Source organism: Bidens hawaiensis, unplaced genomic scaffold (assembly GCF_021521415.1).
Source record: "Bidens hawaiensis isolate Kalapana, Puna unplaced genomic scaffold, B.hawaiensis_p1.1 tig00036352_1, whole genome shotgun sequence".
NCBI classification, from domain to species: Eukaryota; Viridiplantae; Streptophyta; class Magnoliopsida; order Asterales; family Asteraceae; genus Bidens; species Bidens hawaiensis.
In genome coordinates this window covers 136,185-163,815 of record NW_027496339.1, presented here as the reverse complement: position 1 = coordinate 163,815, position 27,631 = coordinate 136,185, and the positions used below count along the sequence as shown (strand labels likewise).

Here is a 27,631-nt window from a genome sequence, read left to right as displayed (position 1 = left end):
TATGTATTCGAATTTATATTTTTATTCATTTACAATTTTATTATTCTTTTATCATGATACTGACTTAAGCATCAGAGGGGTGTTAGCAAGGCTAACACCCACCCCTCACTTAGAGTTGACTGTTTTGTAGCCTGAAGACATGTGGTATCCCCACATGGGATGAAGTATATCTGGGCCTTGTCGCCAGTATATTTGGGCCTTGTTGCCAGTATATTTGGGCATTGTCGCCAGTTAAGGTATTATTCAATGCCTTCTAAGGTTTAAGGGGTTTTCACCTCTTCTTAAGATCGCCTGTAGCGCACGATTATTCAGTCGTAGTTTGAGAGACGGGACTAGCACATTAAATATAGTGACTTGTTACCTCGTTATCCTCAGCTATTGGTTTGAATCTCAAGTTTATGGTAGACGTACCATTCCTAAGGTTTAAGGGGTTTTCACCTCTTCTAAAGGGCCTTGTCGCCAGTTTATTCCTAAGGTTTAAGGGGTTTTCACCTCTTCTAAGGGCCTTGTCACTAGTTCAGGCCTTGTCGCCAGTTTAGGCCTTGTCTCCAGTTTAAAAAAGGCCTTGTTGCCAGTTTATTTGGGCCTTGTCGCCAGAATTTCTGAAATTATTTTCAGGATAATATTGCAGGTCTGTCGGTATATCCTTATGATTGGAGGAATATCCTAAAAGGTAATCTTATTACAAGGATGAAATGGTCTACACCTTATCAGAGTTAATTGCTATATGGTTCTGGTATGACTTCTTATTTTGTAATATTCTTTATTGCCTTATTTACAAAATGAATTTTATGACTTCATGTTGGTCCATTTAATTAAACCTAATTTTTTGAGAAACCTCACCTATATTTCTAAATTCTAATGAAATCAATTTTATTGTGAAGATTCAGTAACATGAACGAGGATAAAACGTCAACATAAGTCATAAAAAGTTGTTCTACTAATATTAAAATGCGGGAAAAGATGATTCAGGTTTCACTCAAAAAGGAGCCCATCCACCCGAATCATCATATTGTTCAAAAACAGGAAATTAAAGTTAGTTTGGGCTTCGTCCTGAACCAGGATACCTCCACCCAAACTGCTATCCTAAGCATGTTATATTATCCTTTACACAACTAAAATAAAAATTGTTCAAACAACCATCACAAACACATAAAAACAACCTGGAAACTAGGTTCAAACCTTGTCACCTTCACCTTGATCACCCTCCTTCTTCTCTGAATCCGTCACCTCACTAGCCTTGGACTCCTTCATCTCCTCACCAGTGCCAACTTCTTTAACCACCTCAGAGGTACCTGCCACATCAACTTCCTCAATCTTCTCACCCCTCAGCATCTTCAGCTTCTTCCTCCAAGCCGCAGAATTCCAGGAATCCATCGTAAAGCCCTTCGCTTGGACCTCCTCTGACATCTTGAGCATCGACTCCAGGATACTGGTGGCTGCAGACTTCTTGGCCTCTTCAATGAACTCAGTCTTCTCCAACTCAAATGAGGCTCTGAGATCTACAATCTCTTTATCCTTCTTTTTGAGCAGCTTATTCTTTATGTCAGCAGCATGCAGGAGATTGGCAACCTTGACCTCAGCTTCTCTCTGAGCCAATTCAGCATCTTGGGATCTCTGATGGTAACCTTCAGTTTTCTGTTATCCCCAAATTAACATAAGTTTTTCTGCAGATCACTATTTTCAGGATAAACAAAGGTACTTACTGTTCCAAGAAAGTTAGCAAGAGCTTGCATCTTCCCTACAGTATCGGTAGTGCTCATATCAGCAAAGGGCTCGGTTTCAGCTGAAGTGGTGGCCTTCCTCTTCTTTTGTGTAGCTTTATTTTGACGGGTCGTCGGAACTCTTATTGCCGGAGAAAGGGTCTTGGAGTGTTCCTATTTCACCACGGTCCTATCCTCGATAAGATCGTCCAGGTCAACTAAGCTGAAGGAAGATTTCGGCTTCGGCATTTCTACACAAATGATTTATCAAGTTATTCCCAGGAAAGTAAAATCCTAAAGATTCCGTGAAATACCCAAAATACTTACCAGAAGACATGCTCTCAAGAGACTTCGCAGCTGTCACGCTTGTTTCCCCTGTGTCTTCTTCTAACCAGAATTCCCTATCCTCTGCCGGAATCTTAAACAACGCCTTGAGCCTTCGATTTGTATCCTTCACGTACTTTATCAAATCCTCAAACACAACTGCCAAAAAGAAACCGTGTCAACACAAATCACTTGCAAAAAGAAATTATATCCTAAGGATTTACTACCCTTGTGAACCCATTTAATAGGCAAGCTCATCCCATCGGGAATAGAATCACGACGGACGAAAAAGATTTTTTTCTTCCAATCAGGGTCACTACCGGACACCTTGGGAACCATATAAAGACGGCTGGATTTGGATTGAAGGCAGTAGCGGAAAGACCCGTGTGTACGGAGATTATAGGTTGAGGCTATCTCAAGTATACCTATCGACAACCCATGGGTTTTATTCAATCGATCTACAGTGTCCAAGAGTCTCCACACCATTGGCATGACTTGGGAGTAAGAGAATCCGGTGACATCAAAGAACTCCTTGATAAGCGGAGAAAACGGATATGAAAGGCCGATCGAAAAGAGGTAATGGAAAAAGCAAACCCAGGTTTTAGAGGAGAAGTCAGCTTTGACTTTAGGGTCATAGGGTCTAATAATGGCTTCAGCAGGTAACAAGCCTGAGTTTTTCAGAAATCTAATGCCAAGATCTCTAAAAAGACACTGGTCTTCATCGGTGGCGGGGATGTGAGCTTGGTCAAAGAAATATTCCGAGGTTACGAAAGAGAAAGGATTGGGCGCTCGAGGGGTTCTCTTCCCCATTATTGTTCGAATCGGAAGAAAAAATTTCAGAAAATTAAGAAGACAAGAGAGAGGAACTGACCTGATTATGAACCGGTGGAAAGATTATTATTTTGAGATTGGGAAATGGCTTGATTATAACCTAAAAGGACGGTTATAGGGTCTCCTCAATCCGTGTGCATGTCCTTTCAAATACAAGAGATATTTTTACTTTTTGAAATTTGAAATTTTTACAGCTGTCACGTGCTATCTGTAAAAATTGGGGGCAATTGTTGCGTGTAGATTTTTTATTCTCAGGATGAGCTACGATTCAAGGATTCTGAGTTATCCTGTCAACGCTAATATTCCGAGGATGATATTTGACTAATTCAATTGTCCTATATTATTTTTATTTGTTTTGCAGATAAGATCACGTGTTAAATATGCTAATATGAACGTGGGTTTACAACGGCTAGTGCTTGAACTTCGTCAATTTGAACGTGGGCAAGCAACGGATTATGGAAGAATTAGTCTAGGGTTTCCGGATTATTCAGGATTTCAGTTGTAACTTTTTCTTATTTAAACGAGCTAATATATACGTTTAGAACACACACTCTCACTACTTAGCTACTAGCAATCACTGTAACACTTAGCTCTCGATATCATATCAGCTCCATCAGTTGTAACCACACTTTTACTATTAATAAAAGTGACGGTGATAGTTTTCACCGTCCAGGAGGGGGGGTGCCGGAGATTATCACAATCAAGGGCTTTTTCCCTCGTAATCACATCGTTGTGTTCATTAGATTTACCATCAAGCACTCTACCTCACGTATTAATTTGATCAAAAGTTACTTTGTTAATTTTTGACCGAAACAGTGTAGTCACAAATTTTTTTTTTTTTGAGTGAAGAATCAAAATCTTCAACGAGGTTTGATCAATTATGCGACTGTCACGATCAAGACAGTTACACATGGATAGAAAATTACATCGTGTGATGGTGACTATCGATCATGAAAATCACAAATTTTTGGTACCTCTACTGGTATCGAAATTTTCGATTCGGTACCAGGACGGTACCAGTATTCAAGGTAAAAAAAATCAGGAAATATCTGTACTGAAACTCAAAACTTTGGTACCGATTCAGTACCAATACCGAATTTGATCATCCCTAGTGACTATAAAGGTAAGGTCAAGAAAGGGCCCAAACCATTGATCCATTTAACAGCTCCGCGGGTCACTCATTGTCCACACGAGAGTCGTCTGCCAAAGAACAAAAATACAAACACCCTTCTGGAAACCGCGGAAGAACAAGCAAATGCAAGAACATTCATATAGAGGCTTGCGAGAGGAACCCGCGGGTAGAAAGGAGAGTGCCTTCACATAAGAGAGCAGTTATTAAATATTAACCAAAAGATTCATCGATAGCGACATGTACCTCTTCAATAGGAAGCAAGTGATGGTTAACCAATAAGGAAAGATATTCTCCAACGGCCTAGCACATGGCCAACTGGTGTTCCCTATGAAAATCAGTCATGTGTCCCTTCAAGTGGATGGAAGCATCTTTTGGATAGTGACAACTAAACCAATCACATTCTCTCACCCTCATCTATAAAGACTCTCTCAATCATCATAAGGTATCCATTCACAACCCGCATATTACATCAATTACTCATTACTTAATCTCTCTGGAGAACAATACTTATTCTCGGCGCCGGAGGGTGATTACGAGAAGACCCCCCATCTTATCCTTCCCGTAACGAGCTCACGGTGGTATGTTTTGCGGGATACTAACCCGGATCTAGCTTGACTCTCAACTCATTTAACCTAGTTTTACATGTTAACCCCTTCTCGGTGGAAATATAGATCTAACCCTTGTATAGTTTCTTCAATGATGTAAAACCTTAATTCGCCATATAAGTATATAACCATGAGGCAACACATTCACTCACTCACTCATCCTCACATTTAAACTTAACCGTACTATTCCGATTATATTTTTCTCTCTAAGATTCAATGCTTATTCTCACACTAATGGATCGTCAAAGGGAGAAGTCCCTTCATGCTGCGAGGCTAATGATGATTCTGTTCGGAAAGAAAGTAATTTACAAATTGTTGTCATCTAGAATTTAACCAGGAGGATGTCATTTGTAGAAGAAGTTATTGGGTTACCAAAGCTTGAATATTGAACAGTGGCGGTCCAACCTTTTTGGTGGCCTAAAGCGAGTTAAAAATTTGGAGGCCTTTTCTAAAAAATATGGGTTTTTTACTTTTTGAAATTTTTATTCAATCTGCTTCACATTAATTAAACGAATATATTAAATTCAAAACTAAAACAGTTTCATTTTTCATACTATAAATATATATATATAATGAGCAAGACAACTAATACATTATTGTTAGTGCACAAAAATTTGACACCGTGGATATGTTATCCTGGCATATGTCTGGATCAGTTATCCTTAGCATGTATCAGGATCAAGGATCCTCAGTACTTATTACTAATTAAAGGTTGTTCTCATGAGTAGTCTAATATTTAGCAGGTATAACGGTTAGAAGACTCAGTCTATCCACTAACTTGCAGTCAAGAAGATATTGATGTGTCTGGATCAATTACCCTTCTGAATAGTTCCAGAGCTATGTCAGGATCATGGATCCTCGGTATTTGGTGCTATTAACGGTTATTTCTTATATGAAGGCTGATATTTATCAAGTGTAACGGCTCCAAGACCTGGTCTACCCCCTATTTCACAGCCTGAGTGATGGAGCACGTGGTCAAAGTGGCAGTTACGATAATATTCAAGATGAGGCGGATTTTTAGGGATTATTAGTTAATAGTCTTTATTATTCATAACTCCATTGAGTTATTGTCTTTTATGTATAAATAGAGGTATGATCAGCTAGGAAAACACTCCCAACACAACAGCAACACACACACACATTTAGAATTATTGTAAACACTGATCATAATCTCCAACCTTGTATCCTCATTTTCTATATTAATAAAGTGGTGATAGACGATTTGTCATCACCCGGGGTTTTGTGCCGGCGATCCGAACCAGATCAAGGGCTTTTCCCCGTAACAAATCCGCATGTTTGTGTTTGCAATCGATACATACTTATTTTCATCATCATAGCACTAATCCTCACTAAACGAATTTGGATACATTATTCTTAGCAGATTTTTATCCAAAACAATTTGGCGCCCACCGTGGGTCAATTGGTGCTATAATCCAGATTATTTCCTATCAATTTTCAACTTTTCATACCCATATCACCATCAATGGCCTCTCAATCAACCTCTGCTTCATCAACCATGCCATCCTCGGTTTCTCTCTCATCAAGAACTTTGCCGCCAATGCCTCCTCCAATTACGAGAGCACCAAGGACCACCGCGGCTGGAAACAAGACACAAATTCCAGCCTTCCAGAGCTCAAAAAGCACTGCTGCCACTTCGGTGGTCAAATCTAACAATGATGTTTCTGCTATGTTTTCACAAGTTAAGGCATACATGGGGCAGGAGAAAAAAACCAACCAGAGGATCCTACGTGAAATTGAAGATCTCAAGAAAAGAAAGAGGCCAGCGGAGGATCATACTCCCTTGATACCTAGGGTGCTGGAATTTTCTACTCCAGGATCCGTGGCTCAACATTCTCAATGATCCTCGATCTTCCAACAAGGATCATCCATCCTTCAACCAGGGTCCGTGGGTCAGCATACTCAAGGATCCTCGATCTTCTAGCTAGGATCATCTATCCTTCAACCAGGGTCCGTGGGTCAGCGTACTCAAGGATCCTAGATCTTCCAGCCAGGATCATCTATCCTCCAACAAGAGTCCATGGTTCAACCAGCTCAAGGATCCTCAACCTTTCAGCAAGGATCATCGATCCTTCAACCAGGATCCTCCGGATTGTATCTTCAAGGATCCTTCAACTCCCAACCACTAGGATCCTTCATCCACAATCAAGGATCCTTCTTCAAGGATCAAGAATTCTCAGGGGTTCAACATCAAAGATCTTCGGAGGTCCATGAAGGAGATACAATCCCCATGCAAACCATAGCTTCTGGAGGACCAACTCCTATTGCAGACTCCTCTTATCCCAACTACTCATCCGGGATGCCTACCTTCACCCAGCAAAGAGGTAACTCGTATGATCCTATATCCTTTAACGCTAACCGTGGTTCCGTGCAGGATGCAGGTATCAACCAAGCTATGGCCAAGGAACTACAGAAGCTCAAGGATATGATATCAAGTGTTCCCGGGGTGATACGACCAATCCCTGAGATACCTGAGGGAAGTCACAAGTTATCCAGATTTGCTCCACCTATCTGTGATGCTGAAATCCTGAAGCGGTTCCAGACCCCCAACATGAAGACTTATGATGGGACCACCGATCCTGAAGAACACGTTGCACAATATAGGGAGCGTATGGAAATCAACCCTATCCCGGAGAGACTCAAGGAAGCTTGCTTGTGTAAAGGCTTCAGATCCACACTCATAGGATCCGCCTTAAAGTAGCTGCTAAGTCTTCCTCCCTTTTCAGTTACTTCTTTTTCACATTTAGTTAACTTGTTCAACAGCCAATTTTCCTGTAGTAGGAAATTTGAGAAGTTAACTAGTGATTTATACCGAGTTATCTAACCTAGTGATGAATCCCTTAGGGATTTTGTTACGAGGTTCGGCAGGGAAGCTCTAGAAATCTCTAATATTGACATGGCTACTGCTGTTGAAGCATTCAAGATGGGACTTCAGAGGGGCTCCCCCTTTTATGATGATCTTGTGATGACTCCTTGCAGGTCTCTAGATGAAGTAAGAAACAGGGCACTCCGGTTCATACGATTGGAAGACGACAAGAGGATCCAGGATCGTCTAGGGGCTCACACAAAACAGGAATCCCCTAACAAGAATAAAGGATCCTCATATAGGAACAACAACTCAAAGCCGTACACCAAGTTTAACAATCAAAACGTACGAGCAGTCGAAAAAGGAGATGATGATAAAGACTATCCATGCATCTCCGAGTATTGTTTCTACGTAGATACCCGTGGCTTAATTTATGCCATGAAGGATCTAGGGGAAAAAGCAAGGTGGCCCCGAAAGAACGAGAAGACTATCACCTTCAAAGACAAGTCTAAGTGGTGTGCTTTCCACGAAGATTTTGGTCACATGACAGACGAGTGCATTGGCTTAAGGAGGGAAATTGGATACCTCCTGAGCAAGGGCTACTTCAAAGAACTCTTGGGAAGGAAGAAATCCAAAATCCAGGATCCTGAAGATCTTCCACAAAAAGCAACGCCACCACCACCGGATGCTCACATGATCAACTTCGTCTCCAGAGACTATGACATATTTCAAACATCTTATCCTAAAGAAGAATTCAAGTTGGACGATGAAAGAAGGCCACCCATCCCCACTACTCGAATAACCGATGAAAGAATATTCTTCGATTCGAGTATCCAGGATCCTCACCAGGATAAACTGGACGTGCGAATGATCAACTTCATCTCCGGAGGATCGGACATATGCGGTACTTCCTTCTCCGCAGCTAAGAGACTTGCCAAGGAAACCAAGTTGGATAATGGGGAACGACCAATAGTATCCACCACTTTAACGACAGACAAAAGGATCTTCTTCGATGAGGAAGACAAACTAAACATCCAAGATCCTCACCATGATGGTTTAATTATTACTTAATTTATTTCTAACCACTATGTACGCAGGATCCTAGTGGACGGTGGAAGCTCGGTCAACATCATCCAGCATGATGTCCTTAAGAAGATTAACATTCCAGATTCTGAGATCGTCCCTAGAGCATCAGTGCTAGTCGGTTTCAGCGGAGAAACCAAGAAGACATTTGGGGACATCAACCTTCCAATTTATATTGAAGGGTTAAATTCATATAAAAAATTCTGTGTAATTGATAACATTTCTTGTTGCAATGTTATTTTAGGTAGGCCTTGGCTCCATGGGATGAAGGCGGTGGCCTCAACCTACCACCAATACATCAAACTACCAACTCCTTGGGGAGTAGTAAGGATAGATGGTGACCAAATGGAGGCCAAGAATTATTATTCTTCATCCATGAAGCCGACAGCTAAACAGACGATATCATAGCAATTACAGCAAAATCCTAGGAATGTACTGGAAGCTCGAGAGCAAGACCTAAAAGAAGTCTCTTTAGATCCTGAAGATCCAGACATGAAGGTGCTCCTAGGATCCTGTATCCCTGACGAGATCGAGGAGGATATAATATCCTTCCTAAAGAGACGAAAATCCACGTTTGCCTTCAGACATTCAGACATGAAAAGTATTTCTAAGGAGGTAATTACTCATAAATTGGGCCTTGATCATTCTATTAAACCCGTCCATCAGAAGCGAAGGAAATTCGCTCCTGAGAGGAACGCGATCATACAAGAAGAAGTTGAAAAACTTCTTAAGGCCGGTATGATCAGAGAGGTTAAGTATCCTCGATGGTTAGCTAATGTGGTTGTAGTTTCAAAAAACAATGGAAAGTGGAGGGTATGCATTGATTTTACAGATTTAAACAAAGCATGTCCCAAGGATCCTTTCCCGTTACCACATATAGACTCCATGGTGGATGCAACGGTAGGACATGAAATGCTTACCTTTATGGATGCTTCCTCTGGATTTCAACAAATTCAGATGGAACCATCTGATCAAGAGGATACCGCATTCATGACTCCTACCGGCATGTATTGTTATATTGCTATGCCATTTGGACTAAGAAATGCAGGGGCAACATATCAAAGACTGGTCAACATGATGTTCAAGGATCAGTTAGGCAAAACCATGGAAGTCTATATAGATGACATGGTGGTGAAATCAAAGAAGGCTGAGGATCACCTCAGGGATCTCGAAGAAGCTTTCAATATCCTTGACCAGTATAACATGAAACTGAATCCGTCATAATGCTACTTTGGTGTTAAGGCTGGAAAGTTTCTGGGATATATGGTGACTAAAAGAGGAATTGAAGCAAGCCTAGAACAGATTGAAGCCATCATCAACCTAAAGTCGCCTGCAAATGCCAAGGATGTCCAAAGGCTCACGGGAAGAATAGCCGCTCTCAACAGATTCATCTCAAGATCCTCCGAGAAATGCAAAGACTTCTACGACATTCTTAGAAAGAATAAGAAGTTTGAATGGACAGAAAAGCATGAGGCTGCGCTCAAAGCCTTGAAGGATTACTTATCCTCAGCTCCAGCTCTAATGAAGCCTGTGGATGGAGAATCCTTATATCTGTATCTAGCAGTTTCAGGTAATGCAATAAGTGCCGTCCTCGTCAAGGATCATGAGGGTGAACAACATCCCGTCTACTATGTAAGTAAAAGTCTTCTAGATGCGGAATCCAGGTATTCTCATTTAGAAAAGTTAATCCTTGCACTTATTATGGCTTCTACTAAATTGAGACATTATTTTGAAACTCATCCTATTATTTTGAGAACTAATTATCCTGTGAAGAATGTTCTTAGAAAACCAGAGTTATCAGGTAGAATGGCCAAGTGGGCGGTGAAATTAAATGCATATGATATCCAGTACGAGCCAAGAACAGCAATCAAGTCTCAAGAACTGGCGGACTTTGTGGCTGATTTCACTAGTGACCTACAAAAAGAAGCAAACTTGGAGGTCCAACAACTAGAGAAGACTAAGGATCCTTGGATCCTCTTCACAGACGGAGCATCCAACGTAAGAGGAACGGGATTGGGCATACTATTGAAATCGCCACAGGGGGACATAATACCCCAGTCCATTGCATGTGCATTTCAAGCTACCAACAATGAGGCAGAGTACGAAGCACTCGTCGCAGGTTTACTTTTAGCAAAAAGCATGAGGATCAGGTATCTTCAAGTTTATATGGATTCTTTACTTATAACTAACCACTTTAACGGTTCTTATGCCGTGGAAGGTGAGAAAATGATCAAATATTTAGAAGTTGTGAAGGAACTACCAAAATCCTTCGAGTTGTTTAGTATTATTCAGGTACCAAGAGAGGAAAATGCCGGGGCGGATGCCTTAGCAAATTTAGCCTCGTCCTTGAAAATTCCAGAATATACAAAGGTCCCAATTATTCACATACTCTCGCCAGCAATAGGAGAGCAAGAAGTTGGGGAGATAACAAGTGACAAACAGATTGTACTTTTGGATCCATTATCCTCAGCCAGCCAAGGATACTGGATCCTCCCAATCAAAAAATACATCCAATATGGAGAAATTCCAGCCACAGAGAATTCCAAATCTTTCAAACTCAAGGTATCACAATATATTTTATTAGATGATATGCTATACAGAAAATCTCTTGCAGGTCCATACTTGAGGTGCATAGAGGATCCTGAAGTCCAAGAGGTACTCAAGGACTTTCGCGAAGGTGATTGCGGCAACCACACAGGGGGAAGAGCATTATTCTCCAGGATACTTAGGACTGGGTACTTCTGGCCGGCGATGAAGAAGGATGAAATGGAGTACTCAAAAAAGTGTGATGCTTGTCAAAGGCATGCAAACATCCTTCACCAGCCAGCAGAACCAGTGTATCCTATATCCTCTTCATGGCCTTTCATGAAGTGGGGAATGGACATTGTTGGTAAGCTTCCAAAGGCTCCAGGTGGAAAGGTCTTTTTGCTCGCCATGACAGACTACTTCTCCAAATGGATTGAAGCAGAAGCATTCGTGCAAGTCCGAGAAAGGCAAGTTATATCCTTTATTAAACGAAATATTATAACTAGATTTGGTATCCATTCTGAAATTGTTTGTGACAATGGTTCCCAGTTTATCGGGAAAAGAACCACTAACTTTTGTGACAGTTCGGGCATCAAGATGATATTACCTCTACTCCAGTGCATCCTAAAGCTAATGGTCAAGCAGAGTCAAGCAACAAGATAATCATCAACAACTTGAAAAAGAAGCTAGGATCCAAGAAAGGAAAATGGTCCGAAGAGCTACCATATGTACTTTGGGCCGACAGGACGACACCAAAAAATGCAACAGGCCAAACACCCTTCTCATTAGTGTTTGGGTCAGAAGCAGTTATCCCTACAGAAATGGTGGTTCCAACAGCTAGGACAAGCATCCGTGTTCCTGAGGCCAATAGAGAAATCCTTCTCGAAGACTTGGATACTGTGGAAGAACTCAAAGACTTAGCCAAAATCAGAATGGTAGCTTATCAACAAAGGGTAGCTGGGGCATACAACAAGAATATCAGGATCAGAAGATTTCAAGAAGGAGATTTAGTTTTAAGGAAAGCCTTCCAAAACACAACCAATCCGGCTGATGGGAAGTTAGCACCCAAATGGGAAGGTCCTTATCTGATCGAGTCGGAGGGAGGAAAGGGGGCATATCATTTGCTCACTATGGAAGGCAACAGGTTACCAAGAGCATGGAATGCTATCCACCTCAAGAAATACTTTTTCTGAACAGGATCAAGTATCCTCTGAGGATCAAGTATCCTTAAAGGGTCAAGGATCCCAAAATTGCTAATATCTATCTGATTACTTATTCTTTTCAATTTCTTATTATTTTAAGGATAATGTATTCTTAACGATTTGTCTCTTCCAAGTTTTAAGTAACAATGAAGGTTTCAATAAGAGGTTCAATGTCTAAGAGGTTGGCCACCTCTCCCTCACGCTTAAGGTACATCGCTATTTACCTTGGCTTAGTCCACGTTAGGGTATGATCCCCGATGGTTATATCCTCTAAGGTTTAAAGGTTTTCACCTTTCTTATAAATAGAGTTTCTACACTCTCACCTGGAGCGCACGCTATCCAACGTATAATCCGGGGCAGCGGGACCAGTACACGCTTGTGGCTGACAATTTCGTTGCTTTCGGCTATATGGAGGATCCTACAATTTATGGTAGACGTACCATACCACCGGTTTATAACGTTTTCACGTTTTCTCAAGACAAAGGTTTCTAGCATTTTCATGTTAGCCAAGGTTTTGGCGTTTTCACGTCACTCACGTTTGGGCTAAATCCCGGGTTGGGAGAGTCCCCAGTTAACATCCGTATCCTTGGGCCAGTCCCCAGTTTGGGCTTGTCCCCAGTTCACAGGCTTGTCTCCAGATTACACAGGCTTGTCCCCAGTTGCACGGGCTTGTCCCCAGTTTATTAATGGGCTTGTCCCCGGTTTATTGGATTTAATCCCAGATAATATCATAAGTTATTTGCATCAGGTATCATAAATTAGATTCTGAGGATCACCGAAGGATCAATACTTATGGATTCAAAATCCTTTAATTCAGTTTTATAAGGATTGCAAAAGTATCAATACTTATGGTAACTTAGGTCTAACCAGACCTTACGGTATGATTTCTGTTTATCGGTTTACACTTATTTGATTTCAGTTTATATCTTTATAGATATAGGGATTCATTATTCTCAATCTATTTTTACAAGGATTTAAGATCCTGGTTTATTTTTGCAAGGATATTTTATCCTAAAAACTTTTTACTCGAGATTATTTCCTAAAACCTTCAATGAGACTAAATCGATATCAAACAAACTTTCAGGTTAACTAGTAACAAGAGAATAGTCAAAAAGTTTTCAATTATTATTAATCATAAGTCACCTGGACTTACCCAAAATTCTTAACCCGGATTTCACTATTCAAAAGATGAACCATCCACCCGGGTTAAACATGTGTTACTAGTTGTTCATGATTTGCAGGAAGAAGGATATACAGCCGGAAAGGAAGTTCCTATGGAAACTCCATTGATATGTGACAATTATATCCAACTTGTCAAATCTCATATGTTTTTGCAGGAAGTTTGAATTCAAAGGCAAAATGACAGTTGTGATCTTATCACAACCGCCATTTTTGGGCCAATTGTTAGTGCACAGAAATTTGACACTGTGGATATGTTATCTTGGCATATGTCTGGATCAGTTATCCTTAGCATGTATCAGGATCAAGGATCCTCAGTACTTATTACTAATTAACGGTTGTTCTCATGTGTAGTCTAATGTTTAGCAGGTATAACGGTTAGAAGACTCAGTCTATCCACTAACTTGCAGTCAAGAAGATATTGATGTGTCTGGATCAATTACCCTTCTGAATAGTTCCAGAGCTATGTCAGGATCATGGATCCTCGGTATTTGGTGCTATTAACGGTTATTTCTTATATGAAGGCTGATATTTGTCAAGTGTAACGGCTCCAAGACCTAGTCTACCCCCTATTTCGCAGCCTGAGTGATGGAGCACGTGGTCAAAGTGGCAGTTACGATAATATTCAAGATGAGGCGGATTTTTAGGGATTATTAGTTAATAGTCTTTATTATTCATAACTCCATTGAGTTATTGTCTTTTATGTATAAATAGAGGTATGATCAGCTAGGAAAACACTCCCAACACAACAGCAACACACACACACACATTTAGAATTATTGTAAACACTGATCATAATCTCCAACCTTGTATCCTCATTTTTTATATTAATAAAGTGGTGATAGACGATTTGTCATTACCCGGGGTTTTTGTGCCAGCGATCCGAACCAGATCAAGGGCTTTTCCCCGTAACAAATCCGCGTGTTTGTGTTTGCAATCGATACATAATTATTTTCATCATCATAGCACTAATCCTCACTAAACGAATTTGGATACATTATCCTTAGCAGATTTTTATCCAAAACAATTATTTTTTTTCTTAAAAAGTCCAACCAATATGTAAATACTCTTTAGATACTCTACTTTATTGTAATTGTTTTGATGTTACATATTGAATAATAATAACTTAAGCACACAAAAAAATTTAAATATATTGAACACGTCATGAATTCAACTTGATCGGATGATATTAAAAATATCTTGTGAACAACAACACACACATTGGTCATTTTCCACATGTGAGTTGACAATTAAATGAACATATATTATCTTAGTTTTAAGAACAAAAATGAACAGCTAAAATAAGATAATAGTCGAATTTTTATCGTATAAACTCGAAACAAGTCTTGACTACAAATTAAGAACTCTATATGCTCAGATTATTTATTAATTTTTGTTTTATAACAACACATGCCTAGGTTTCGAATTAATCATTAAGAAAAAAGAAGGGTTTTATTAAAACACTAAAACACATAAGTTATTGAAATAATAGTTATTTTGTGAAAAATAAATATGTACTTCAAATACTAGAGGAAGATAAATATTTTTTTATAATTTTGGGCTTTTAAGTCATTCCTTTTCATGAGGTTGGATAAAATAAAAATTGGTGGAGACATACCACTGCACCACAAGAGAATTATGTGTAGAGATCGAAAACGAAATTTATATATATTGTATATATAACTTTTTTTAAACGGGGGCCTAAAAAATTTGCGGACCTAAAGTCCTACCTTTAGTTTGTAATTCATTTGGGTCGTCCCTGATCTTAAACGAAGTCGATTGAAAATCACTGCATTACATATTTTGTTTGTGTATTTGATGGGATTAAGAGTGAAGCTGATTAGTGTGCACGATTCACGACTTGATTACAAAAGTAAGATATCTTAAAAAGATGTGAGCAAAGTGTAATGTAACATCCCGTTTTTAGGAATTTCGGTTAATAAATGAAATACGAGTTATTATGAGTCGGCTAGTGTTGGGTTAAACGGATATGGTTTATGGAATTGAGTTATGAAAGAAAGAGGAAAAGATCATGGGCTTAAGCCCATGATCCATAATTATATAAATCATAAATACCCATTAATCACTCATTTCACACATATTCCATACACCACCAAAACACACACTTAAGCTCTCTCTATAGCCGAAATCACCAAGGAAAAACCGAACTCGATCCCAGGTAATGATAGTATGATGTTGTTTGAGCTTAAACCCGTTAGTTATGGTCACGAAACGACGAGCCGACACCGTTAAACCGTTAAAGTCACGAGATCCAGGTGGAATCGGGTATAAACAGAACCTAAGATGAGCTTAGGGATCACCCTAGCTCAGATCTGGATCGAACGGGGCGAAAAACAGTGAAAAACGAGTCAAAACTCGTTTTCCAGCGAATCCGTGGTTTTCCGGCGACGATGCCGGAAAAGTTAAATACGAGGTAAGAGATGTCAGGGAATGTTCTGACATTCCCAGACCTAACCCTAGTTCGCTAACGGGAATTTAACTAATTAAAGGTAATTCGCTAGCTGGTTCGTCTAAGGGAGCATAACGAACTAGCTACGGTTCGTGTTCAATTCGTTAAAGGGATAAGATAACGAATCACTCTTGATTCGTGATAGTCAGTTCGTTAAAGAAGATAACGAATTAAAAGGACCAATTCGTTACGCGACTGATTCGTTATATGGACCGATTCAACAAAAGGATCAGTTCGTTAATGGTCCAATTCGTTTAATAACCAGTTCGTTAAAGGGTTCAATTCGTTACAGAAACCAGTTCGCTAAGATAAGCCAATTCGTTGGGAACCGGTAACGAACTAGAAGTTTGAGTTAATGACAGAACAACCCTTGAACTTAAAGAAGAATGATTTTATTACAAAGAAGCCCTTGGACTTTTAAGTTAGCAAACTAATTAATGATTCAAAATCCTAATGGAAAATGTGTTAAGAGAGTTAATGAAAATAAAATCCTAACATAACAGCCCTTGGACTTTTAACCTCAGCCAGGGGCTCTGCCCCTTGGACCCCGCTAGGGGCTGCCGCCCCTAGAACCCCGCTGCTAGAGGCGCTGCCCCCGGACCCACATTCGTTAAGGGTAATAATTAGACTAGAAACGAGATATGGATAGTGATAGTTAATTGATACATGAAATTGTCATACAGTTAGTCGTGCACAGCTCAAGAAGGGAATAACGATTAACGGTGAACGTAACCGAGTTCAGGTGAGTTTCTAGCCCCACTTCCTTGTTATGTTTTCGGGGTTGTGTACATACTCGATGTGATGTTAATACACTTACCTTAAGTGGTAAGTGTATGCCTTGTATGATTTATGTATGATGATTGTTTGATGATGCACGAACGATCTTCGAATATTGCATGTACCGTCAAGTGATAGTTAAAGGCGTGATTGATTTGTATATATGATAAGTGAAAGATGTATGTATGTTATGATGATAGTACATGAACGATCTTCGGATATTGCATGTGCTGCAAGGTGATAGTCAAAGATATGACTATATATATATATATATATATATATATATATATATATATATATATATATATATATATATATATATATATATATATGTATATATATATATATTCTATGCAAATGAGGTATGTATGTTATGATGATGGTACGTGAACGATCTTCGGATATTGCACGTAATATTAGGAAAGGTATGTAAAGACAGGTATGGTACAATGTACTAAATATAGGGTGTTTTGGACAAAAATATGCTAAGGATCAAGTATCCAAATCTGTTAAGTGAGGTAAGGTGATAACTCGATAATGACAAGTGTGTAATCGTAATATTGGTGAACACAAAGATTTGATCACGAGGGAAAAAGCCCTTAACCAAGATAGTCTTACTTCGGTCAAAACTTATCAAGGTAATCTTTGGTAAAATAATTTCGGTCAAGGATTAACAAGATAATCTTTGGTCGAATTACTTTAGTCAATGATCAACAAGGTAACCCTTGGTCGACAAGTATATGATTATCGTGATCTCCGGCACAAAAAACCCCCGGACGGTGAAAATTATCACCGTCAAGTTTATTGATGGTAAAAATCGGGTTACAAAGGTGGAGATATGATCAAAGATTACAAAGAATATCTAAGTGTGTGTGTGTATGAACTGCTAGAGAGTTCTTGACAGAGTATTTACGAGTGTAAGCAGTGAATGAATGTGAACAAGTGACCTAACTTTGATCATAATCTCAATATATATAAAAATAAAGGCTAACTAACTCCTATTTTTATGGCACTACTCCCACTAACTTAGTCTTCACTATTGACCACGTGCTGGAGGTGCCTTGTAGCATAATTTTAGGTAGACCACGTCATTGAGCCGTTACACTTGATAAATATCAGCCTTCATATAAGAAACAACCGTTAACAGCACCAAATACCGAGGATCCATGATCCTGACATAGCTCTGGAACTCTTCAGAAGGATAATTGATCCAGACATGTCTTCAAGAATAACATATCCTCAGCATTCAGTTATTTGTGACTCAACAAGAAGTCCTATAAATCCGCCACTTCTCCCACTAAACGTGTTATAGCCATTTGACCACGTGTTTGACAAGTCCAATAGCGAAATATCCTGTGGAATAAGTCTTGGGGCCGTTATACTTATTAAATAACAACCTACACACAAGAAACAATTGTTAATAATACCAAGTACTGAGGACCACTGATCCTGACAGGATCTGTCTAAGGATAACTGATCCAAGAACATATGTCAGGATAACGTATCTACAGTGTCAAATTTCCGTGCCCTAACATAGGGAACCGACCCTAATAATGTCGGCGAATGTAGGGAACCGACCCTAATAATGTTGGCGAATGGAGGGAACCGACCCTAATAATGTCGGCGAATGCAGGGAACCGACTCTAATAATGTCGGCGAATGTAGGGAACCGACCCTAATAATATCGGCGAAGGTTATTGGGCGAAATGCTCTTTAAACGTATATGTATGAATGAAAGTATGTATGTAAGTATGAAAGAAAGAATGAAAGTATGTGTATGTAAGTATGTAAGTAAATATGGAGGTATGTACCTTCGGGTGCATATGTAAGTATATGAATGTATTGTATGTCGTCTGATTAACTAGAACTCACTTAGCGTAGCTGACTTTTAGTATGCACGCAGGTTAACAGACTGAGAAAGATGGTTTGAGCGGGACACATAGCAAGATTGAAGAGGCTGGCATCTGAAGATTTGTCATGATGTTTGATATTATGTTTTAATTTTGTTTTAAAAAGACAAGTTATGAATATTTGTAATGAATGGTTGACAGTTATTATTATTCCGCGAAAGTTTTATTTAACTCTGATGATTAGAACTATGTTGATGAGTAAATCCAACGTCAGATGTGAGACACCGGCAACGGAGCCTTACATGTAAATATTGAAAGTTCAAAGTCAAATTTAACATTGAATCCAAACTTATGATATGTGAGTGAGAGAGAAAGAAAATAACAAATACATCTTTATCCTTAGAAGGTACTTTTGATAAATTTCCCCTCACAACTCGAACTCTTTACTATTCCACCAGAGTGGTAATGTCATTTATCATCTTCTTTATAGTATGAACACTTTTTTCTAGTTCCTATGTTTTTGAAAACCGGACTATACCAGGCAATTGAAAAAAATCAACAAAGAAAGCGACTTAAATTGGACAAGAAAATTGTATTTTAATGTACCATTGGTTTTTCTACACAAAACAAGTGAGTTAATAATCGATAGGGAAATTGTCTTTTAACGAATTAGTTGTTTTTTTTCAAAAGCTGAGTAAGACTAGAGATGATTTAAAGTTTCTTGAACCGGTATACTAAGGGTTCATAGCTTAATTATTTTTAGTACTAGTTTGAGGCCCGTGTATTACACGGATAATTGATGAAAAATTTAAACTTTAACCATTAAGTGAAATACAGCCCACAAATTGATCATATATTGTTAATACAATTACAATTTACATTAAAATTACATAAACTACATAACTAAGATCACACAAATATGTTACAAATAAGTAAAAACTTCATTTAACACTACATTTGTGATTGTATTAGTAGGTATACATTGTTTATCAAACATCAAAATCTTTAGTCCATGTCTGCTTGTAACTTTTAATAAAGTAACATATAGGTCTGCTTATAACTCTTGATACAGCCACGTATAGTTGTCCGTGCGACAAAAAAAGGTTCTCCAAGTACATACTAACTCTAGATAAAGTATCATAGCATTTAACCAATTAATATGATGTCATATGAGAACATCAACTCATGTTTATCCAAAAAATAAACATGATTATCCAAAAAAACCATATTACCTGAACTTTGATGATATAATCATCCTTTGAATCTTTAGAATTTGAAACTGATTTATCATGATAAATTTGTTGTCATTAATATTCTGTGTATCACAAATTTTTAATTGACTTTATATTTTACAATTAAAAATTGTATAATCAAGCAACATAAAAACCAAAAATTAAACTATAACAAAATGATTAATTTCATTTCATATGAATGTAATTGCCAGGAAAATGTCAAATACATACTAACCTTAAAATCATGTTCAAATAATAGTGATTATTCTGAGTTAGAAGAATATTAGAAAATTTAAAGTTGCATAAAGTGAAGGTAGTGATTCTTATTTATAATAGTTGAAAGTAAGACTGTCACTTTTACCCGTAACCTGAAACTCAACCCAAGAAAACCCCTACCCGAACCCAAACTAACGTAACCTAAAACTTGAACCCAAAAAAATACTAACCCGAACCTGAACCAGAGTAATTCGGGTTGGTTCTTGGGTCCGGATTCTAGGTTTTAGGTCAATCCAAATAAACTTTTAGTTTTAAAATCCTTTTTATTTTTAGTTATTAAAGGCTAAGCCTTAGTTGTTGGTGTTATCAGGATTTAGTCCAAGTCGATTATTCTCATTCCACGTATTATGAATCGATTGTTTATTGTTTACTATTTTGAATATAAACCATGATAAGCACTTTAATTATGTACTAACCAATAGGTAACACTAGCATAACCTCAATTCGTTGTATTTATATAAAAAAATAAAATTAATAGGTTAATATAATATTGGAATTATGTAAAGAAGTGATGAAAACGATATTCTAAGTTTCGATATCCTAAATGATTTTTGAAAAACGAAAATAATGGAATGTGACTGAAACAATTTTTTTGGTTTAAAATATCAAATGATTTTAATTGAGTAATTTATCTTATAAGACATATTAAATTAAATATATATAAATGTATAAAAAGTATAAATCAAGTCATAAAACATATGTTTCTGAAGCATTTTTATCTGAGTTACGGAAAAAAAATATTGAAAACTAAATATTGTTCTTATTGCAAAAATCCTTTATACTACACAAAAAAAATCATATAAATATGTGTCAGATAGTTCATATAGTAAATCTGTATATACATATGGATTATAATTATAATATTCAACTTCAATTATGTAATGCTAAACACAAAGATATATATAGTATGTATTCTCCATGTTTGTAATATTTAATTATTTATACAAAGTGTTTGTAAAAAATTAAGAAAATACACATATCCTGAGTTCAAATGCATATGAGAAAATTTTAAATCCAAATTTGACACCAATCTTATATAAAAAAAATTATGAATTGCTATTCGAATCCCAACTTAAAAACAATTTGTAATTTACCATACAAATCTAAATTATTCGACAATGATGCACCTTTATTTTTTTTTAATTTGCAATTACTTGTGACTTTCAAATTTAACAGGCCTGCAACTTCAATTTTTGATATTTCTTTATTTCACCATTAATGTTAATAAATGAATCAATTAGTATTTATATTTAATAAAAATAAACTTGAATTCTTATATTGAAATAACTTACAAGATAAGGACTATATATTGAAATTTGTTGAAAAAATATGAGGATGACTATGAGATTGACAAGTGGTAAAAATGATAGTCGTTTATTAGAATAGATAGATAAGAGAAACTGCTAAAGTTAAACCGATGAAGTGTTTGAGGGCTTAATTGATAATTCAATCCCCGGTTCAACTTGCAAAAATAATATTTTTTTTATTTCTTTTAAAGACGAGCATAGACAAAGCCTTTGACCAACTATTCGTAGCTAGAAAACGAATTTAAAAACATTTACTAGAATACAAAATTAAAGCCAATTAGTAAACATTGTTCATTTTAATACGCAAATTCCGGAATCGTATCCCATTGACCCACCAACCATTGATTAAACCAGATAATGAAAGTGACGAATACACATCACTATCTTGCCAACCCAACGTTAATAATTACTCTTAATACACCTCACCAATAACTTGTTCTTATAATAGTTTAATTACAAAATAATATTTATATATCAAAAGAATTACAAGTTTCTTTCACAAAATCTTTTATATAACATCCTTTCCAAATAATCTATTGCCTCTTGATGCACTTTTGTCAATAACAACACTATTATTTGTTAAAAAATTCTTGTACCATTTTGCAGAAAGCTTTGGTATCCGTGTTAGCGTTTGTCGATCTACATAGTATAACCCGAACCTCACGTTGTAACCTTCCAACCATTCATAACTATCCAACAAGGACCACACGAAATATCCCCTGACATCCGCGCCTTCTCTGTTGTATTAAATGACATTTGTCAAATAAATGGACTATTTAAAGTAAAATTGACTAAATCAAGATTGTGGGGTGAACCTCATAGACTTGGCTAAAGAAGCAAGATATGATGTGTGGAATTCGATCCGTTTAACATCATTCACTAGCTCGTTAACCCGTTGCTCCTGCAAGTCGGGTGAAGAATACCCTACAAAAGAAATAAAAATATAACAAACTAATACGTATGTACCAACCAAACCAATATTGTCTGCTTACAAATAGTGACATGTGACACTTACCGTTTTCAGTAATAAACATGGGTTTATTGTGGTACCTAGTCACGATAATGTTAACAATCTCTTCCATGCCTCTAGGCACAACAAATAAATACTCTAACCCGGTCTGTTTGTGCAACAAAAAAGAAACATTGTTATTATCAGCTAAATAAGATAAACCAAATGTTAAGCCAAAAATGATTTCTTACACGTTCACCGATTAACCTTCCATCACACTCTCCAATCATCTCCAAGAAACCTTGGATTGCACGATTCCCGGTTGCAGAGCAACTAGAATTTGTACAATCTTTAGTGTATATAGCCGAGTAATGGTTGATGCCAATAAAATCAATACTGTTATTCATAAAACTCTTTTCTTCAAGCGAGAAATTTGGTAAGTTGCTTCCAAGATATTTGCGCATTTCTTCAGGGTACTCTCCAAATACTGCAGGATCTAGTGGCCTGTTTGATGGTATAAATTTGAACAAATATTACTATAACTTATATACACTTTATATTCAATAACCTAAATTACCATGCCACATTGAAAGCAAACGCCCTTTTGGCAGCTTCACGATCAAGTTCACTATCCGTTAGTGGTTCAAACATGTAACAATGTGCAACGAGCCCGATTAATCCACCTTGTGTTGGCTGCAAAAAACAAATCCAAAAGGTAAAGTTGACAAGTAAAGTCAAATGAACTATTCAATAAAATTTTAAAAAATTCATGATAATTATTATTTTGATATGCTTGATTAATCATCAGTCAAAGTTGGTGAATTGCCTGGAACTCTTGATGATATAGTTTGGCAGCCCTACCATGGGCCAACAACATGTTGTGCATAGCCACGAGTGGCTCGACATCAGAATTTCCATTCACACAATTGCCAAAAGGCTCTGAACAACGAGACGGTGGAAAAGTTCCAAATTCGTAAGCCAAATAAATGTACATGTTGGGCTCGTTAATAGTAACCCAATACTTTACTCGGTCTCCAAACGACTTGAAGCAAACTTCTGCCAAATATAGAAAATCTTCCCTGCCATACATAAAACATATAAGCTAAGAAGTAAGAAACATCTGAAGATTTGAAGTGACCGTAAGGATATGGCATTTTAAACATACTGCATTTCAGGGTTAAGCCAAGACCCGTATCTATCTTCAAGTTCTTGAGGGAGATCATTATGGTTAATGGTCACAAAAGGTTTGATTCCTGTATCATGTTAGTCAGAGACTCATGAATCATGCCACAGTACACAAAACTGGGGCCGTGCATCAAACCAAAATAACTGAACTGAAATGACCGAAGCCAACCCAAAACCGATAGTTTGGTTTTATGTTGAAGGCCCCGGGATCAATTAAACGAACAATAATACGTAAGTAACAACAATTATAATAAACGAATCTTGTATTATTGATTTATAATTGAAAACGGATTATTACAATGGTGGTGGCCGGAGGTATTTATACCCTCCTGCGGTTATTCCGTCAAGGGTCGCGACGGTTAACCAAAACCGTCGCACCGTTTCTACTATTCCCTAATTACAATTTTTACACAAACTATCAACTATTTACAATTTGCACCCTAACTAAATTAGCAGAAGTTTCTAACAGAGTTTATCTATTCTATAATAAACTAACGAAGTATTTAACGAGATCGATGATTAACCAACATATGTTCTTCTTTTTTTAAAAGAATTTTTGATTCGGTGTCGGTTTTGCATGTACCAAAAACCAGTCTAACTGTAAAAAACGAATCGACTTATAATTGAATTGAAACGCCGAAAAAAAACAACTTTTTTAGTTGAAGTTATAGATTATAATTTTTATTATTGAATGTTAAGTAATTTATAAATAATTAAAAAATGATGTAGCCCAAAAAATCACATTGTCAAATGTGTAATAATTTAGGCCCAAATTCATTATCTTGTGTTTTATTCGGCAAAAAAAATTTCAAGCCCAAAGGCAAAACCGAAAAAATGAGACCAAACCAAACCTACTATGAAAACCAAAAAGCGAAACCAAACAGTTTTCGAAAACTGAAATTATCAAGCTCTTAGCACACCTTTGAGGATAAGATTGTCAATGATGTTATTATAGAAGATGATGGCAGCAGGGTTAACTTCACCAAACCTTCCTCCTAGTCAACCACATGCAATTTGGAAAATACCAAAAATTAGTTAAGTTGAGGAAAATGTATGAGATGACACATATCAAAGGATGCAAGATTAGATAGAATACGTGGAAGAATTCTAGCCCATGAAATTGAAAACCTGTATGAATCTATTCCAAGATAATCCATCAACTCAATGTCTTCCTGTGTTAAAAACCATAATGCAAATAAGGAACCTGTTTTTTTATGTAACAATTGAGTTAAATTATATTTAGAAAAACTTAAGAAGAAGTTGAACCATAAACCGATTGTAATGATCATCTGCTATGTCCCCATTGTCTCCATTTTCTGCACAGCCTGATCAAAATAACTGAAAATCAAATTCAATTCATGGTTTGTTATTATTATTATTATTATTATTAAAGCTATTATTATTATAGATAAATATCGGTGGCCAGCGCCGCAAATTATTTGTAATTTTAGTTTTAGTACATATCAAATACCCGGCGCTGTAAAGCCCGGGTTCTCAACCGTAACGAACATAATCGACACCAAAGAAATTCGTATCGACTCGTTACCACAACAACGGCGCACATACCAACGGTATGTACATTAATGTACTATATACCGCGGCGAGTACAAAAGTAGTTGTTACTATTAAATATTAAACATCAAATATTAATAAATGAATAACCTGTGGAATGACAAAATACATCCCAGTTGCTTAAAGATTTACCATCTTGAAGATAAGCTCCTTCAACCTGAAAGAATTCATGTTCTTGAATGATGAATATTTAATATGAACAAGAATATGAAAGACACAAATGGGATAGTAATATTGACTTGGTAAGAAGAAGTAGCGGCTCCAAATAGAAACCCGGGTGGGAAATCGGATCTTTTGATGTGGGCGTCTTCGTGTTTGAGTCCATTGATGGAGGCTTGGAGAAGTGAAGAAGAAGAAGAAGAAGAAGAAGAAACGAGAAAGAAGAGGAGAATGGTGAATGATGATGATTTCATAACTGACAATTGAAACAAGTGGAAATGTATCTTTCTTTCTTTCTGACGAATAAACTGTCTTTTATTTTGAGTTTTGAGTTTTGAAAGATGAATGATATGCTTTCTTTCTGTTTCAGTGTTTCTTGTTGTCTGGACTGTGGGTCCCATCAAAGGCTATTATTAAGTGTACATTGTGTTTTACACGTCATCAATTGTAAGTCTCTTATTTTATACTAGCCAGATGCCCGTGCGATGACACGGGGTATGCATGCAAACACGACATGGGACTCGTAACCGGTGTTAGTACGCGACAGGCAACACATCGACATGCGCATAACCCAATAATAATAGTGTGCGTGTAACGCGACATCGGACGTGTAACCGGTATAGGTAAACGCGTCACACAATGGTTGTACATGTGCAATCCAATGTCGGTACGCGCGTAACCGGTCTGACCAGACCGGGACCAAATTAACCTTTTTTGTATCACGTGTTTTGAAAGTAACCATATCTGATCTGTGACCCGAACCCACCCGACCTGCTTGCCGGCCCTAACTGGTAATCACATAACACGTTACGTTTTTAAAATGTTTAATAAAAAATAGTAATCTCATACTCAAATTAAAGAGAATAAAATGTTCGTTTTTATAGTGTAATTATTTTTAAAAAATTATTAATATGTGAAAAAGTTATGGTCATTTAAAAGTCGTAGGGGTAGTTAATTTACAATAAAGTGGTAAATGTGTAAATATTATATAAATTGACAAAATGTGATTGAAGTAAAAGGACTACATTTGTAAATATATTTGAATCAAATATTGTTAACCGTAGAAGAGTGGACAAAAGACCATATTACCCCTAAAATGTCATAAATTTATGCATTGTGTTGTACATTGTGCATGGTCTTGTGTACCTCTTAACTTTTAAGAGTTCATTCACTCCCTCTTTATATATAGTAGAGATGAACAAGTTTTTACGAAAATTAGTTTAGGTGTTAAATTTTCTCTTAACCTTTTTCACAATCTAAAAGTAGGGGCGTAAAGGAGGTGAGGCTAGACACATGTAAGGTGATAACTATTAGATCGTCGTATTAAAATCTCTAAACAGAAGTGTTTTAACTTTTTAAAATACTTAAATTCCATCTAGTTGTCACATCAATTGGACATTTATTTTTCTTTCTATCGACTTTCTAGCTTGTTTAACAACAAAATCCTTTTGATTTATAAAATTTCATTTTCACTTGTCTTTATTTGACTACTGGTAGGTGTTCGCGCGATGGGCGGGATACGATAATAACAATGTGATCATAAACAAAACGTAGATAAAATAACATGAACATAGAATAATGATTACCAATTCGGTTTCCCGTTACGAAGATTTTAAAACTGGTTATAACCAAATAACCCATATTATTGATTAACCAATATTCATAATACTTGTTTTAGAAAGTTTCAAGTCCAAATTCATTATTTTGGGCTAGTTTTAGCTCGAAGATTTCATGCCCAAAACCAAAACAGAATTAAAAGCATAATAAAAATCAAAAACTTAAAACCGAAACTGAACCGAACGTGTTGTGAAAATCGAAACATAACTATTCATTGTACTTCAAATTATGTAGATGTTTAAATTATCTTATGTATTACAACACATGTTTCACACAGCCAAAAACAGAGGGGCCAAAACCTTCCAATGCTTTTGCCAACTGATGGGCAGAAGCAAAAACCTGAAACATAGAACTAAAACTTTTACATCTTTCCATAGAGTTTGAAAAATGAGATCAATCTTGCTCTGTAAATCTGGTGCTAATTGGTTAGACGAAGCATTATTGGTAGAAGCTTGGTACTTCTTAGTTGCATTCTGAAGAAACGTGGATCGACTTACTAGTATACGATCAACTTTCCTCGGGTATGAGTGTGCTATATCACCGATGGTTTTCCGGAATATGAATTCTTCCACCTACAAAACGAGCAGCACCGTGAACTTACCCCTCAGAAAGGGACAGAGGGGTCCTCTTTGGGGTAACCCTCCGGTGTGAGAATAAGATATTGTAGGAGAAGATAATAATAATCTGAAAGTGAGTAAGGATTTAGAATGTATTTTCTTGCTTTTCTCCCATTGTGGAGGTGGTGTGGTATTTATAGTATTAGGGTTTCCAATGATTGGGCTCAGACCCAACTAGGGCCTTTTTGGCCTCCTCCTATTGCTTCGCGCC

The 27,631-nt window shown here is 37.2% G+C and overlaps 1 protein-coding gene across 1 annotated transcript; it reads right to left on the bottom strand.

Moving 5' to 3' along the window:
• Positions 1–21,664: 21,664 nt before the first annotated feature.
• LOC143588390 (beta-glucosidase 18-like) lies at positions 21,665–25,451 on the bottom strand. The gene is made up of 12 exons (XM_077069404.1): positions 25,267–25,451; positions 25,118–25,184; positions 24,722–24,780; positions 24,552–24,627; positions 24,376–24,450; positions 23,436–23,523; positions 23,097–23,349; positions 22,848–22,963; positions 22,522–22,774; positions 22,337–22,439; positions 22,137–22,245; positions 21,665–22,058 (listed from the first exon to the last, which is right to left on the bottom strand). The coding sequence occupies exons 1-12, from the start codon at positions 25,438–25,440 to the stop codon at positions 21,830–21,832; spliced, it is 1,602 nt and encodes a 533-aa protein (XP_076925519.1). The 5' UTR covers positions 25,441–25,451; the 3' UTR covers positions 21,665–21,829.
• Between the last annotated feature and the right edge of the window lie 2,180 nt (positions 25,452–27,631).